The sequence below is a fragment of the Abrus precatorius genome, unplaced genomic scaffold, assembly GCF_003935025.1.
Source record: "Abrus precatorius isolate BTA unplaced genomic scaffold, Abrus_2018 Scaffold3, whole genome shotgun sequence".
NCBI classification, from domain to species: domain Eukaryota; kingdom Viridiplantae; phylum Streptophyta; class Magnoliopsida; order Fabales; family Fabaceae; genus Abrus; species Abrus precatorius.
The window spans coordinates 25,202,035-25,215,810 of record NW_020874373.1 but is presented as its reverse complement, the minus strand read 5'-3'; the positions used below and the strand labels follow the sequence as shown (position 1 = coordinate 25,215,810).

The window sequence follows — 13,776 nt, the reverse complement described above, 5'->3', positions numbered from 1 at the left end:
ACATAACAAAACGTGTAATATATTGTTGATTAATACAAAATTAAAAAAAATTAATTAAATATTTTTATTATGTTTTATATATTTTATTTATTATTTTTATTTAAATAATTTATTTTTTGTTAATTCATAAAAAATATATCACACCTCTATTATATTATTTATTTATTAAATAAATTTTTAGAGGTAATAGATATAATTTAAACAATTAGAAAGTAAAAAATATATAAATAATTAAAACTAAAAAAATTAAAGTCACACATAAATTAAAGTATATAAACTAAAAGTACAATCAAGTCTAAATAATTTGATAAAAATTTCTTTTGATTTATGTCTGAGAATGCTGAATACCCTATAAAAACGTATGGATATTATTTTTTTTTTAAACCACAAAATAGTACAGAATTTAATATATTAATAATATAAAAATGTTAATTTTTAATAAAATTTAATAATTTTTTATGATGTGTATTATATATGTATTGAAAAGCCGTTAAATAAAATAATTTGAGCAAATTACTCTACTGTTTTTAAATTACTAATTTAACCTATACAAAAATAACCCAAAAGTCAAACATTATGACATTAATTTTATGTTAAGATACAACACTAAAATGTAGATCGACAGAAATGTTACTGTCTATCTTATCATAATATTCATTTTAATAGATATATATATATATATAGATCGAGTTCTATGTTGTTTTTATTGTATTTTTAATTTTTTTACATAATTATATTTTATTCTATATATAAGCAGAAGATAATGTTTATTGATTATTGAAGATTGGTGATTATTTTTGGCATGGCTGTTCTTTTAACTGAAGAGTTGAGTTGAGCTGATGTAATTACATAGGGGACTTTGTTAGAAAAGCATTAATGTCTCGTTGTCTCATGCACTCATGTCTTAAGAGCCAGGTTTTTCGAGTTCTTTTGATTATTCTGTTCCCATGCCCTTAACGTAGAGTCAAGAGTACCAGATCCCACCTCCACCTCCCGTTAATAAACGGCTCAACTGGTTACTAGAATGTTATCAACCAGTAGAACAAACAGCCGCCGTTAGCGCGTAGCAGAAGCGGCCGTTGCACGCCACTGCTAAACGCTTTTGACAGCGACGTGCCTCTCACTTTGTTCCTACGGTTCGATTCCTACGTTGGTGCTCTCTCTCTCTCTATCTATCTCCCTCTCTCTCTCTCTCTCTCTCTATCTCTCCCCCCTCTCTCTCTCTCCGTGTCTCTGTCTGCGGCACCGTACGGAATTCGGTACTCTGAGGAAGAGGGGGCGCCATTTCGATCTCAGAAAGCGATTCCCATTTTGCTCTTTTCCTTGTCCACTCTCCCTCAGGTATATTTATCGTCGTGTCTGATGCGACGCCGTTTTGATTGGAGTTGAAGAATGCAATGCCGTTCTTTTACTCCCTCATGGGATCCATCGTCAATGGATGAGTTTGTTGATTGATCTGTGATTTTGGGTTCTGACTTTTTCATGATTTTTTGATCCAGCTCAATTGTTGTATTTCGATTTAAATTTTGATACTGGTGGTGTGCGTGGATTCCTTGTGTTTTTGTTTGATTTTTATTTTTTTAGGGTGGTCTAGATTCCCTCGTGTTTGCTTTTGATGTTGTCAAATGTAGGTACTTTTGTTTCTTGCTGCTGAGATCATGTTGAATTACAATGTTGTTTTTCACTTGTTGATTGATCTACAGTTTTGGGTTTTGTTGTTTTGGGGAACTAATCCAGCTGGATGATCGTGTTTACTTGTGTTACGCATGAATTATTGGTGAATTTTGTGGATTTCTTCTAGTGTAAGTCTTAACTGTGGATTGTTCTAGATTCCCTGTTGCAATTATCGTCTCTATTGTACTTCCTGTCTGTACTTGATGCATGGGTCATCTAAGTATTAGTGTAATCCAATGTTAATCTTGTTGTGTGAAGGGTAAAAGGTTAACTTTGTTGATTGATCTTTGGCATGGATTAGTTTTTTTTTTTTTTTCTCTCTTTAGATTTTGTTATTTATGGGATTTAATCCGGCTGAATAATCTTATTAATTGTGTTATACATGATTTCTTGTTGAATGTTTGTTTTCTTCGAGCCTATGCCTTTGCTGTTGACTATTCTGGATCCTGGTTTGCGTTTGTTGTTATTAAATGCATTTCTTGTTTTCCCTTGGTGCAGAGGCAATCTAGGTGCAAATTGCTTGCATTTTATAGAATGCCAGGTACAAAATCAAGTCCTGTCAGGCATTGAGATGTTGATTTTGTGAATATATCTTTGTTATTCTGGTTGTGTGTGACTATTGATGAATATGGGTTTAGGAGAAGAACTATTAGTTCAAGATGATGAGAGGGGTAGAAGTATGGAGCCTGAAACCTCTGAGGATGAGTGGCGGAAGTCTCGAGCTAGATCTCTTCGAAGAAGAGCAATGACTGCTTCAACGAGACTTACATATAGTCTTAGGAAGCGTAATCCACGTGTATCCGATTATGAATTTGCTTCAATTTTCATAGAAGATGTACGTGATGCTAGTGAGGAAGTAGCTGTGAATTCATTACGTCAGGCTCTACTTACAAGAGATCTACTACCAGATTCCCATGATGATTATCATACAATGCTGAGGTAAATGAATGTCTCTTAGGAGTTTCTTTTCTATTGAGTGAGCTGTTTCTCTTTTAGCTGCTCAAATCACTTTACATATGCGCTAAATAAATAGAATGTTATGGTTTACATTGTTCATATCCTGTTGATTCATCTACTAGTGCTGCAGCTTTTGTTTAAGCTTGGTCAAGGAACATTAATCATGCAAAGGCACTGCGGGAAGCACGTTGTCTAGAGTGACATTTTGTTTCTTGTTCTTCACTAATTATGTGATTTTGCTTTCAAACTGAAGTAATCTCTCTCTTCTAAAGAGAGATCCTGATGGTGAATTATTAATATTAATGCTCATTGTAGAGATTTGGTAAATCAACCTTTTAGGCCCTGTTTGGTATGGTTGTCCATTTTAAAATCATTAAAAATTCTAATATTTTTTGGTTTCTAGTTATCAAATTTTAATTCCGAATCTTAAATTTTTAGGTGAGGTTGATTACATAAATCATACGATGCCATTAAACTTAGTCCAAAACCAATTCCAAACCTTAAATTCAAATTACACAAATTCCTACTTCTTAGTTTATACTTGTTAGTTATGAGAGTATTGGTGGAGGCAAGGGCCAAGAAAGGGGGCAACAATTATAGGGGTGGTGAACTCGTGGCAATGTGTTAGTGGTGGTAATATTGTCTATAAGACTGGTGGTAGTAACAATAATAATGAAACAATGGTAGGGGTGAAGGTGGTGACAATAACAATGGTGGTGAAGATGATAATAGTGATAGTGATGAAAATAGTCGCAATGGCAATGGTTATTGGTTGTGGTGGTGACATAGTAGTCAATCCCGGATAGCAATGCAGAGTGGTTGACCCCAAAAATGCTATAGCAGGATGACTGCTATTCTGAAGACAATCAAAACAAAGAAGGAAAATAGATTAACGAGTGTTTAGTCACTTGAAAAAGCTCTAATGCAAATGGAGTATCATCCAAAAAATTCTACATCTCATCAGAAATAGCTAGGGTTACACTGGAAACGAAGAAGACAAGACAACTGAAAAATGTCTACTCACAATAGAAATAAGTTGGGTTTCGCTGGAGATGAAGAAAACAACTAGAACTTGGCTGAAAATGGTGACTTGCACTAGAAAATGACGTCAAAGATGGAGGACGAAGCAAGAGAAAGAGAGACAGAGATGAAAGTAGGGTTCGATCCTAACTTGTAAAGACAGAGAAGCATTCCAATTTTCAAAAATATAAAAGGGAGGCAAAGTCTCAAGATTGTTTCCCTTAAAAAGCATTCCAACTTCTAGAAAGAGAAGACAAACTTGCCCTTTTTCCCTAGAATGAAATATCGGCCGCGATATGTGGCACGATGACCACTACACTGAAATATGACGCAATGGTGATGGAATAGCGGCACCTAGCCACTCCACTTCACACCTCTGTGATAGCGGCCGCTATGGTCGCTATTGACTTCTATGAGTGGTGGTGAATGGTAGTTGTGGTGTCGTCAAACATTGATTAGTGGAAGTGGTGACAATAACAACGGTGATGATGTCTTTTAAAAATTATGAGAGAGTTGAATATTTTTTATAACTAAAAGTCAAAGCTTTATTTTTTTTTCTAAAATTGAGGTAAAATTATTTTGAAATTAAGATAAATATCAGAACTCCGTTTTATTTTGATAGACAATAGTATCTTTATTAAGAAATACAAGAAGAAACAACCAACATTACAAAATAAAACACACATTCAACAGTTCTTTGAGGGACCACCCCTCCTAAGCCAAAGGCCTTAACCCTCACAATTGACAAGCTAACCTCTCTCTCTTCCTCCCTCTTATTTATAGAGGCCATATGCCTTATTTCTTCTACAATCTCAACTATCCCAAATTACTAACAAATTAAGGCTAATTAACTAATATATTGTAACTAACTAACTAAGCTAACTAGCTAATATATTATAACTAACTATTAATAAGTCCCTAATTAACATCATAGCTAACTAATAACTAATGGGGATTACATAACATAGTTGAACGTGTTTTATTTTGAAATTTGCATCGAAAACTAAAATCTGAAAACTTGCAACTACCCCAAACTTAATGGATTATTTATCCAAATTTTCATTCTTTGTTGTTCGAAACCTTTTTTCCCAGGAGCTTTTGGCGAGAATTCAAATATTTTGTTTTATTTTTTATCTAGACAAGTTTTTATACTTAAGAAGAATCTTTAGATGAGCGGTATGTTACAGGGTGGTGATATTTTAATGCTGCAGGTTTTTAAAAGCCAGAAAGTTTGACATTGATAGAACAGTCCAGATGTGGGATGATATGCTCCATTGGAGGAAGGAGTATGGAGTAGATTCTATTTTACAGGTAAAATGTCGTAGTTGTTTGTTTTCCTTTTACTTATTCAAAAGCCATTAGCCTAGATTTTCAATTAACAGCCACCCAAAGCTGTATGTAATTCTAGTGAGGAGAAATCTTACTTATATCCCTTTTGGAAGATTTTCCGTTTTCCCAGTATTATTTGTTTGATCAGGAATTACTTCAATCTTTCCACCGCTGAATGAACAGTGTTACAATAAATAATATGTAGGATTTTGTATACAAGGAGTATGATGAGGTTCAGCGTTATTATCCTCATGGTTACCATGGTGTGGACAAAGAGGGCCGACCAGTTTATATTGAAAGACTTGGCAAAGTTGAACCCAGCAAGCTGATGAATGTCACAACAGTAGATCGACTTTTAAAGTATCATGTTCAGGGATTTGAGAAAATGTTTAAAGAGAAATTCCCAGCATGTTCTATTGCAGCAAAGAGGCATATAGATAAAACAACAACAATACTTGATGTGCATGGCGTGGTAAATTCTATGCTTTCAACAACATATCTGAATAGCCAAAACAGCATTATGTGCAAGTCTAAACTTTTTATTGCTTGGTATATTTTGCAGAATTGGATGAGCTTTAGTAAACTTGCTCATGATCTCGTTATGCGCATGCAAAAAATTGATGGTGATAACTACCCTGAGGTAATTAAATGTTATAGTAAGTTGAATTTAATTTAATTTGATGAACAAATCATAGTTTATGGGCTTCCACTTTTTGTTTTGCTTTGGTGATATTTAAAATGACAATATCAAATTAAAGAATTAAATTTTGATGTCTTTTATGGAGAATTCTTAAAAAACAAGAACGACAAGTATACAAGCTTATATTTGTTTGTAAATAAAGAGGAAAAGGAGACAACCCATTCAAGAATTTAATAGGAAGTAGGTCTTTGTGGATGTTTGTGTGTTATTTTAATTCCTAAGTTCAGTATTTATTTGGTTTCTTCTTTCCTTGTACCGTTCATGTTGTGTTGGGTGCATGCATGTAAATGCACTCAAGTACATGTAGGAAAGGAACCTGAATTAGGGATAGGATACAATCTGCAATTGCAGCTATGGAACCTGTGATACCCATCCCTAACATACTACTCACAAATAAAGTAATACTTACTATGTTCTGCTGCAGAAACAAGACTTGCCTTTAGGTAATTTTGGGTATACCGCTCACTTCTGAATGTGCCCTTTTCTTTTTCAGACATTAAACCAGATGTTCATTGTTAATGCTGGTAGTGGGTTCAAGCTACTGTGGAGTACTGCAAAAGGCTTTCTTGATCCAAGGACCACAGCCAAAATACATGTATATATCTATCTCTGTATGTTTTGACTTTAGAAAGGAATGAACATATTATAAATGATTCATGCTGAATTTACAGGTTTTAGGCAACAAGTTTCAGAGCAGATTGTTGGAGGTTATAGACTTAAGGTTTGTTTTTATGTTTGTGCTGTCTCAGCTAATTAAGTGCTTCTATGTCTGAAACTCATTATGGAAGTATTCTTTGTTTCTTTCAACAGCCAACTTCCAGATTTCTTGGGTGGCAGTTGTTCATGCCCAAATGTTGGAGGGTGTCTTAGAGCAAACAAGGGACCTTGGAATGATCCTGACATTTTGAAAGTATGGTATTGTTATAACTATGGCTCCCATATTGATATGAATTCACATTTAAGAATTATTGCTCAATTTGCGGATAATAATCCCTTGTTCTATGTTCTATTACAGCTATTACATTCTAGAGAAGCAATGAAGCTTACAAAATTTGGAAGTTCTTCTGTTGCTAATGAAATAGATGCGAATTCATATGCCAGCAAGGTCATACATAAATATATTGCAAGTGAAGTATTTTGTTGTACAATTCACAAGTCTCATTCTTACTCTTTTGCATGATGTTAAGACTTTACACATGATTGTTTCTTCATAGGTAACAAGAACTGAAAGATCTGAAACCGTATCCGCTGGATCATCATCACCAACACAATTGAGTCCTTCAGCCTTCATACAATCTGTTCCTTCTAGTGAGAAAGTGAGCTTTCTATTTTCCTTATTTTTTATTTTTGTTTCTTATATTTTTTTCATAGGTTAGAGTTTGAAATCCTTAGCAGTTTTTCTCATCTCCCAAACAAGAAGCTTTACTGACTACTACACATTTTATATTTACCCTTTTCTGGAAGTATTTTGCTCATGTCATGTGCTTCTGAAAGGAAATGCAACCAAGATTATGAATGATTTATGTTGTGACGTAGAGTTGACAATAATTTGAACTCTCCAGCTTGCTACTATCTAGTCCTGTTGATTGGAGTCATAGGCCAGTCCTATGTGAATATTTTCTCTTACTGTTGACAGCCTCTGATATCTTAGTGCATTTGTGCTAGTTGTTGACTTTTTTATGTACACTGCAAGTTCTATATCATCATTGCAGCTTTAAGCAGACAGGTTCATGGTCGTATCAAGTGTCTTTAGCATCCTGTGTCATTTTTTTATTCATATGCGCCTTACTGAAAGACTTCTAGAGGTGGAAATTATGCACTAGAGACCATGAATTAATTTTGGTGCAATGCAAATTAATTAACCAATGACATACAATTAGTCTCATTCTCCATCTGCTTAGTACTCAACAGTGTTTGATTTTCTTTCCTCTTTTATATAAGACGTGTACTCTTCTTTCTTCCAGATTTGGATCCTCTAAAATCGAATGTTAGCTTTAAGTGGTACAATGCAGAGTTTATAAAATTTGACAAAAAGGTCAATTATGTAGATTTATTCTTTGGGTAGAAGCACTGGGATAACAAAATTGAAATTTTGAGTAGCTAGTTTTTCCACCAGTAGTTATCACATCTTTCACTTCGTCTGATTAATCAAGACCGAAACAAGTTTCTATTGGAAATTGGAGTTTATTGCCCTATAGTTTAATATTGGCTAGATTACAACCTTTTGTTCATAAATTTTATTTTGTCTTTTGTGCCCAGATCTAATTTTTGCATCATTTTGTTCCGAGCTGACTTTCAACTTCGTTAAATTTGTGTTATGCTTTCTGTTTTTTGGAGTGAGTGTCCCTTTGTAATAAATTCTTCTTTTATCAAAAAGGAAAGGAACATGTTGAGATCCATACACCTCTAATTAACATGGCATTAAGTAAATTAGAAAGCTGCTTAATGCTAGCCCACTTTTTAAGAAAATAAATCAAAATTTGAAAAGAAAAAATTCAATTACATAAAAAATGTTGTCTACTTGATATCTATAGAGCACTTGATTTCATTTTGAAAATGGACTTGTAAAGTTTATAATTTGAAAGGAAATATACTTAATGCTTGGTTATTTTAAATCAAATCTAGAATACTAAGAGATCTTGGTTTTGATTCTTATCAGTAGTCCATCATTGATGTAAGGCATTTTTGGGTAACACTGCAAATTCTCGTTGGGATAAATAGCATGTGCAAACCAAAAAATGGAACAAATTCCTCTCCCCCTAAATGTACATTCACAAAAATAAAAACCTAGAATCAAGAAAAATCTAGAAGACAGAACATTTGAAATCTCAAAAGTTACTGTGAAAGACTTGCAAAAGTGGGCAACTACCCATGTCAATTCACCATGAACTAAAGTTTTCCTTGTTATTCATTTCCTTACTCCTGATTGTAAGGCCAAGGAATGCATTGGTAACCCTTAGCATATTTCAGTGAAATCAAGACAACTAATTCTAATGAAAAGGACTTAAGTTACTATAATTGTAAAATATATATCTATATATACACTCCATGTCAGCTTCGGATCATGGCAGGAATAATTCCAGCATGGTGCTACCAAAATTATCATTGCAGATGTCGAAACTGTAGTCTGAAGGTATGCGATTTAGGGAACAAAATGTGGGATGGAAGGCAGCTGTGGACTCTGCTATGAGTATACATGCTTGGTCTCTTTTGAGTTTGTCTAAATACTCATTTTAATATCAATTTATGAAGCTTAATGGTTTACTTCTCCAAAGCTATAGATATATGGTAAATTCAAGAAAAACATTGGTTTTCTCTCTTTTTGAACATTGAGGTTCTGCATCTTACTTTTATCTTTCTGTTTCTCTTAATAAAGTTGTTAGTGAACACTTTCTTGGTTTCTGCATCAGCTTAGTCTGTCATTTGAGATATTTTTTGTGCCATTTTTAAATTTGAGGATAAACTATCAAAAGAAATAGATTTCAAATAAAATTGGATGTCTATACCTTTAATATCAATTGGTTATTTTTATCTCAAGTTTCTCTGAAAAATATTGATTACTAATAAACCACCTTCTTGGGCTCCAAACCAGTTTAAGTCTGACTTGTAGGTTGATGGAAACATGTGTAATTAATACCATAGATGCCAAATTTAAAATTTTAGGATATGATTATACTTTAAACATAACTGAAAGAAATAAAATGATGTGGAATAAAATTGGAAGTCAACATTTGCGACTTTGGGTAAATAGGTTTATTAAACACTTAGTCAGTGAGCTCTTGTCGAATGAGAGCTTATTTACAAATTTAACTATCAAGCTTGCTGAGTGTATTTGGTTCAACTTATTTTATCACTTTTTTTATCATCTTTTTGAGTTTTTTAAAAGTTAGTGATTATTTCAAAAATAATCTTTTACCAAAGATGCTGTGAAAATTAAAAAGAACTTATTTTGATTAGTTTTTCCATGAAACTTATTTAAGTAAGCTAAATAAAACTTACAAAAAGGTCCTAAATTACTTCCATAAACCCAAATAGGTTATTTCTAAATGTCCCTGAGAAGACAAAAAAGAAAAAAAAAACAAGGGGGAACTTTTCTATTTCTCCTTTTGTGTGAATATAGTACTTCATCTTTGAGGTTTTGTCAAAATTTTGGTTATCTGCATTGCAACTCGTGATATGGAACAATATTGCAGAAAAGGATGAGAGATTGTGCACCTATTGGCAACTTGCTTGAGCCAGTCAATGCTGCCAGAGAAGTTGGGGATGTTGATTCAACAAGTATGTGTTTCCTCAGCATGTCCTTTTGTAATTAGGGGTTGATATGTGTTTATTCCTTTTATAGATATTCATCTGTAAATGATGATAATAGAACTCGCAACATTACTTGTGAACAATCTTGATTTACATACCTTATTTGTGCTGAGAGAAAATGAAAGGAGAATATGTAGTTAAATTTTTTAAGCAAATTATTTCAATTAGTCCAGACCTAACCAAGTCACATCACACATTGAGCTTCTTGGAGTAGGCCAGGAGAGGATGGAAGTTACTTGGGTCCATCCTCCTTCAAAAACAGGATTGACATTTGTTGCTTTGTTTTTCTTTTAGTGCTAGAGACTGATTGAAATTTTAGTATGTATGCTGTGATATTTAATATTATTTGTTGCTGAAAGGTGTATGTATCTCACAGCTCGATCACTTGTTTCAGCCATTTGGACTCTTCATTTTATTTCCTTATCTAGTTAGGAGAATTTCTTATCCTGCACTGATTGTTAAAGTGGTGCATCTGTTAGGTGATTCAAGCAACAATTTTCTGAGAAGAGCACCAGAGAAGCCAATTTCCTATATCACAAGTATTTTGGTTCAAATCACAGTGAAATTTTTGACTTGTATTTACCTAGTATTTGTGGCACTGGGGAAATGTTTTGTGGTTCGCTCTGTAGACAACCAATCAGGAAGCAGTCAGTCAGCACAATCCATTTCCCGGGAACAATTAATTACTCCAGCAATAAAAGAGCCACTTTGGCAGAGGTTGCAGAATTTAGAGGCTGTAGTAACTGAGATGGCCAATAAACCTAGGACAATTCCTCCTGAGAAAGAGGATATTCTTCAAGAGTCCTTGAGTCGGATAAAGTCTATAGAATATGACTTGCAGAAAACAAAGAAGGTACTGCCAGTCTCCTACTATAAAATTGATCACTGTGAAGGTCCTATTATTTAACATTACTGTGTTGATTGGTTTGCTGCTCCATGTTAGGCACTGCTGGCAACTGCCTCAAAACAAGTTGAGCTTGCTGAGTCATTGGAAAGCTTAAAGGATAATAGATTTGATGTAAGTTGCTATTGTCCCTCACTTTCTTTTTGAGAACTCAATATATAAATTTAATAGACTGTCTTATGTCGATCTGAGTGCAAACCTTTCTGCTCATCTGATGCAGAACGTAGAATTTAACTTGGAAGATTTGTTTTCATTTATTTCAATTCAGTGACTGAAAATCTTCTGCAATAGGGATTGTTCTTGAGTACGCAGACACATAATAATTCCCTTCTACACCCCATCCTCGTGGTAACAATTAAAGAAGTCGTTAAATCACACTATTGGGCTCTCAAAAATATATTGGAATCATAAATGCTAATTTGGATAGGAAACCCTTCCAACTGGGATTACAACTGTTAGAATCCCAAAGTCAAGCTACATACCCATCACCATCATATTCTCTTACTTTGACATTTCAATATATTTTATTGTTTTCAAAGGTGTTCCCTAGTCAGACGATATAGAAATAAATAATCTTTTTTTGATGATTTTTCCCTTCTAGAGCTTCAGTTGAATGTTTGTATAAAGTATATACAGATTATAACTCTTCTTAAAATACAGGGGACGAACTCATGTTGGCCTAAAAATAGTAAATGTTATGCTCCAGGAAGATGAGTATTTGCAGAGGTTGCTAGTAGTCCATTGTTTTTGATACTCTACAGCAGAATTACTACCAGAGAACTTCTATTGGCTTATATAAAGGAATTAGTCTCAATTCTCATAGGTGACTTTCCTTCTATTTAAACACAATTTTGTACTCTCTCACAGACTCCCTAAAAGAAAAGTGGTATCTTGTAATATCCATTTCTTTTCAGGTTTGAGGAACGGGCTATGGGGAGTAGATAGGCCCAATGTATAGCAGGCAACAACAAAAAATTTATTTGAATTGTGGACTCCCAATTACTCCTTTTCAATGTATAACAGAGTGGTAACCACATATATTTTCTTATTGGCTTTTCTGTACAGAGGACACAGATACAAAGCATGTTACTCAAGTTCAGATGTATTTTAATACCAATTGCATGTATGCATAAAAGGAAACATTTTCTGTAATATATTGTAACACATGGCGAGGGCATAACATTAAATTTTCGATTTTACTAGAGGATACGATATTCTAAACAATTCCTAGTTTTGGATAATTTTTATCACTCTGGTTCTTAGAGAAATTTCTTTTCGTGGACTTTTTATGATATCAGGTATCGACAATTTACTAAGCCATTATTTTCCGTTTGCAAGTATTTCTTTCCTTCTAATTCAAAATTGGTAGAATCAACTAAAGAATCAAGTATGGAGTGATTTGTGGCTAACAATTTATCCAAATAATGAAATAAATAGAACTGAACTGAACAAAATAAGTTGTGTAATTCCTCATAATTATAAAAACTACTGTAATTGACACTTAAATCGAGAAAATGTAAGACAAATACTTAAAGGGTCTTACGTGTATTTTAAGACCGTTGGTTATTCAGAAGCTTATAATACACCTATTTAAGAGTTTAGTTTTAACTTATAAAATGTAAGGCTTAGACTTTAAATTTTTCAGTCCAAATCTTATCTATGCTTATTTAGTCCAATTCGATAAAATTTGATGCCTGCTAATCGCAGACACCATTTTATGATTTGAATTAAATTTGACCCTTCTAAGCCCAATCCACTAAAGTCTACCACCCATAAGGAGTAGCCCAAATGGGCCCAAAAACCTATTTTACTACGTCTAATACTGTCATTGCAATTTATATTTATCAGCAAACATTCCCCTAAATCTATTGAAACTCATCATTCACCGTATTCAATGCCAAATCACTAATTATTTTTAGAATTTAATTTTTGGAACGTAGTAAATGCACTTTTCAAATTTTATTTTAATAAAAAACTGTTAAAAAAAATATAATTTTATGAATTTATTTTAATAGATTCAGACTCTTTTTTCACAAAACACTATGAGGATAAAAAAAAATCATTCAAAATACTCATTCAACAATCTAAATCATAAAGATTTTGACACATGACAGTCTTATTATGATCTATTATTTTTTTTTCAAAAAGTATTACTGAAAATTTGTCAAGATGATAAAATTCAGCACTAATTAATCAAAGAAAAGGCTCAAACTAGAAAAGATTTAAAATCTTTCTGTGAATAGTTTAGTTTACCAACTTGTCCAACCAAAAATAAAAAATATTATCACAAAAAAAAATAGAATTTCAACAAAAAGTTTATAAAAAAAATATTCTCATCAAGAGAAACAACCTTAAAAATAAACTGATGATAATATTATTAGAAATATTCCCAAGAAACTTAGAAGCAAAATTGTTTGTTATAACTGTAGTAAACCAGACCACATTAGCAAATTTTATTTTTCTAAAAATTTTATTTTATTTATTTATTAAATTATTCTGTTTTATTAACCTTGTATGCATTTAATATTTATGCTTTGACTTTGGTATTCTAAACATTTTAATTTTTATCTTATTTATTTTAAATTTATTTTTTTATTTTTTTATATTCATTTTATCTCTATGGTTCAACCTTCTATATTTTGAAAATTTTTATTTTTTATTATTATCAGATTATTTATATTTCTTTTAACAATCAGACTAAATCAAAGTAAATTTTTTGGTACAAATTAAATAATTTAATATTTTCCTTTTAAAAAATTATATCTTTATTAAATATATACTAAAAATAAATATAAATAATCAATATCATAAATAATATAATATAAATAACTAAAAGGAGAACTAAATTTATTAAATATATCATAAATCCGTACATGTACCA

The 13,776-nt window shown here is 32.5% G+C and overlaps 1 protein-coding gene across 2 annotated transcripts; it reads left to right on the top strand.

The window, feature by feature from the left end:
* Positions 1–820: 820 nt before the first annotated feature.
* On the top strand, positions 821–12,130 carry LOC113860900 (phosphatidylinositol/phosphatidylcholine transfer protein SFH9). Of its 2 annotated transcripts, XR_003504071.1 has the most exons (16): positions 821–1,341; positions 2,173–2,215; positions 2,313–2,613; positions 4,863–4,962; positions 5,186–5,452; positions 5,543–5,620; positions 6,174–6,275; positions 6,352–6,401; positions 6,491–6,590; positions 6,696–6,785; positions 6,895–6,996; positions 9,874–9,958; positions 10,471–10,844; positions 10,935–11,009; positions 11,556–11,718; positions 11,810–12,130. XR_003504071.1 is itself a non-coding variant. In XM_027493451.1 (15 exons), the coding sequence occupies exons 2-15, from the start codon at positions 2,209–2,211 to the stop codon at positions 11,164–11,166; spliced, it is 1,782 nt and encodes a 593-aa protein (XP_027349252.1). In that variant the 5' UTR covers positions 1,187–1,341; positions 2,173–2,208; the 3' UTR covers positions 11,167–11,402. The 2 variants fall into 2 exon arrangements, 1 of the variants encoding a protein (XP_027349252.1); XM_027493451.1 differs by lacking the exons at positions 11,556–11,718; positions 11,810–12,130 and adding an exon at positions 11,116–11,402 and having other exon boundaries at positions 1,187–1,341.
* Positions 12,131–13,776: the final 1,646 nt, after the last annotated feature.

What these genes read in the sequence shown, in the direction of transcription:
- LOC113860900 (XM_027493451.1), top strand. An exon ending in ATGATCCTGACATTTTGAAA is followed by an intron (nt 6,591 to 6,695) that starts GTATGGTATTGT and finishes GTTCTATTACAG; the next exon opens with CTATTACATTCTAGAGAAGC. An exon ending in ACTTGCAGAAAACAAAGAAG is followed by an intron (nt 10,845 to 10,934) that starts GTACTGCCAGTC and finishes GCTCCATGTTAG; the next exon opens with GCACTGCTGGCAACTGCCTC.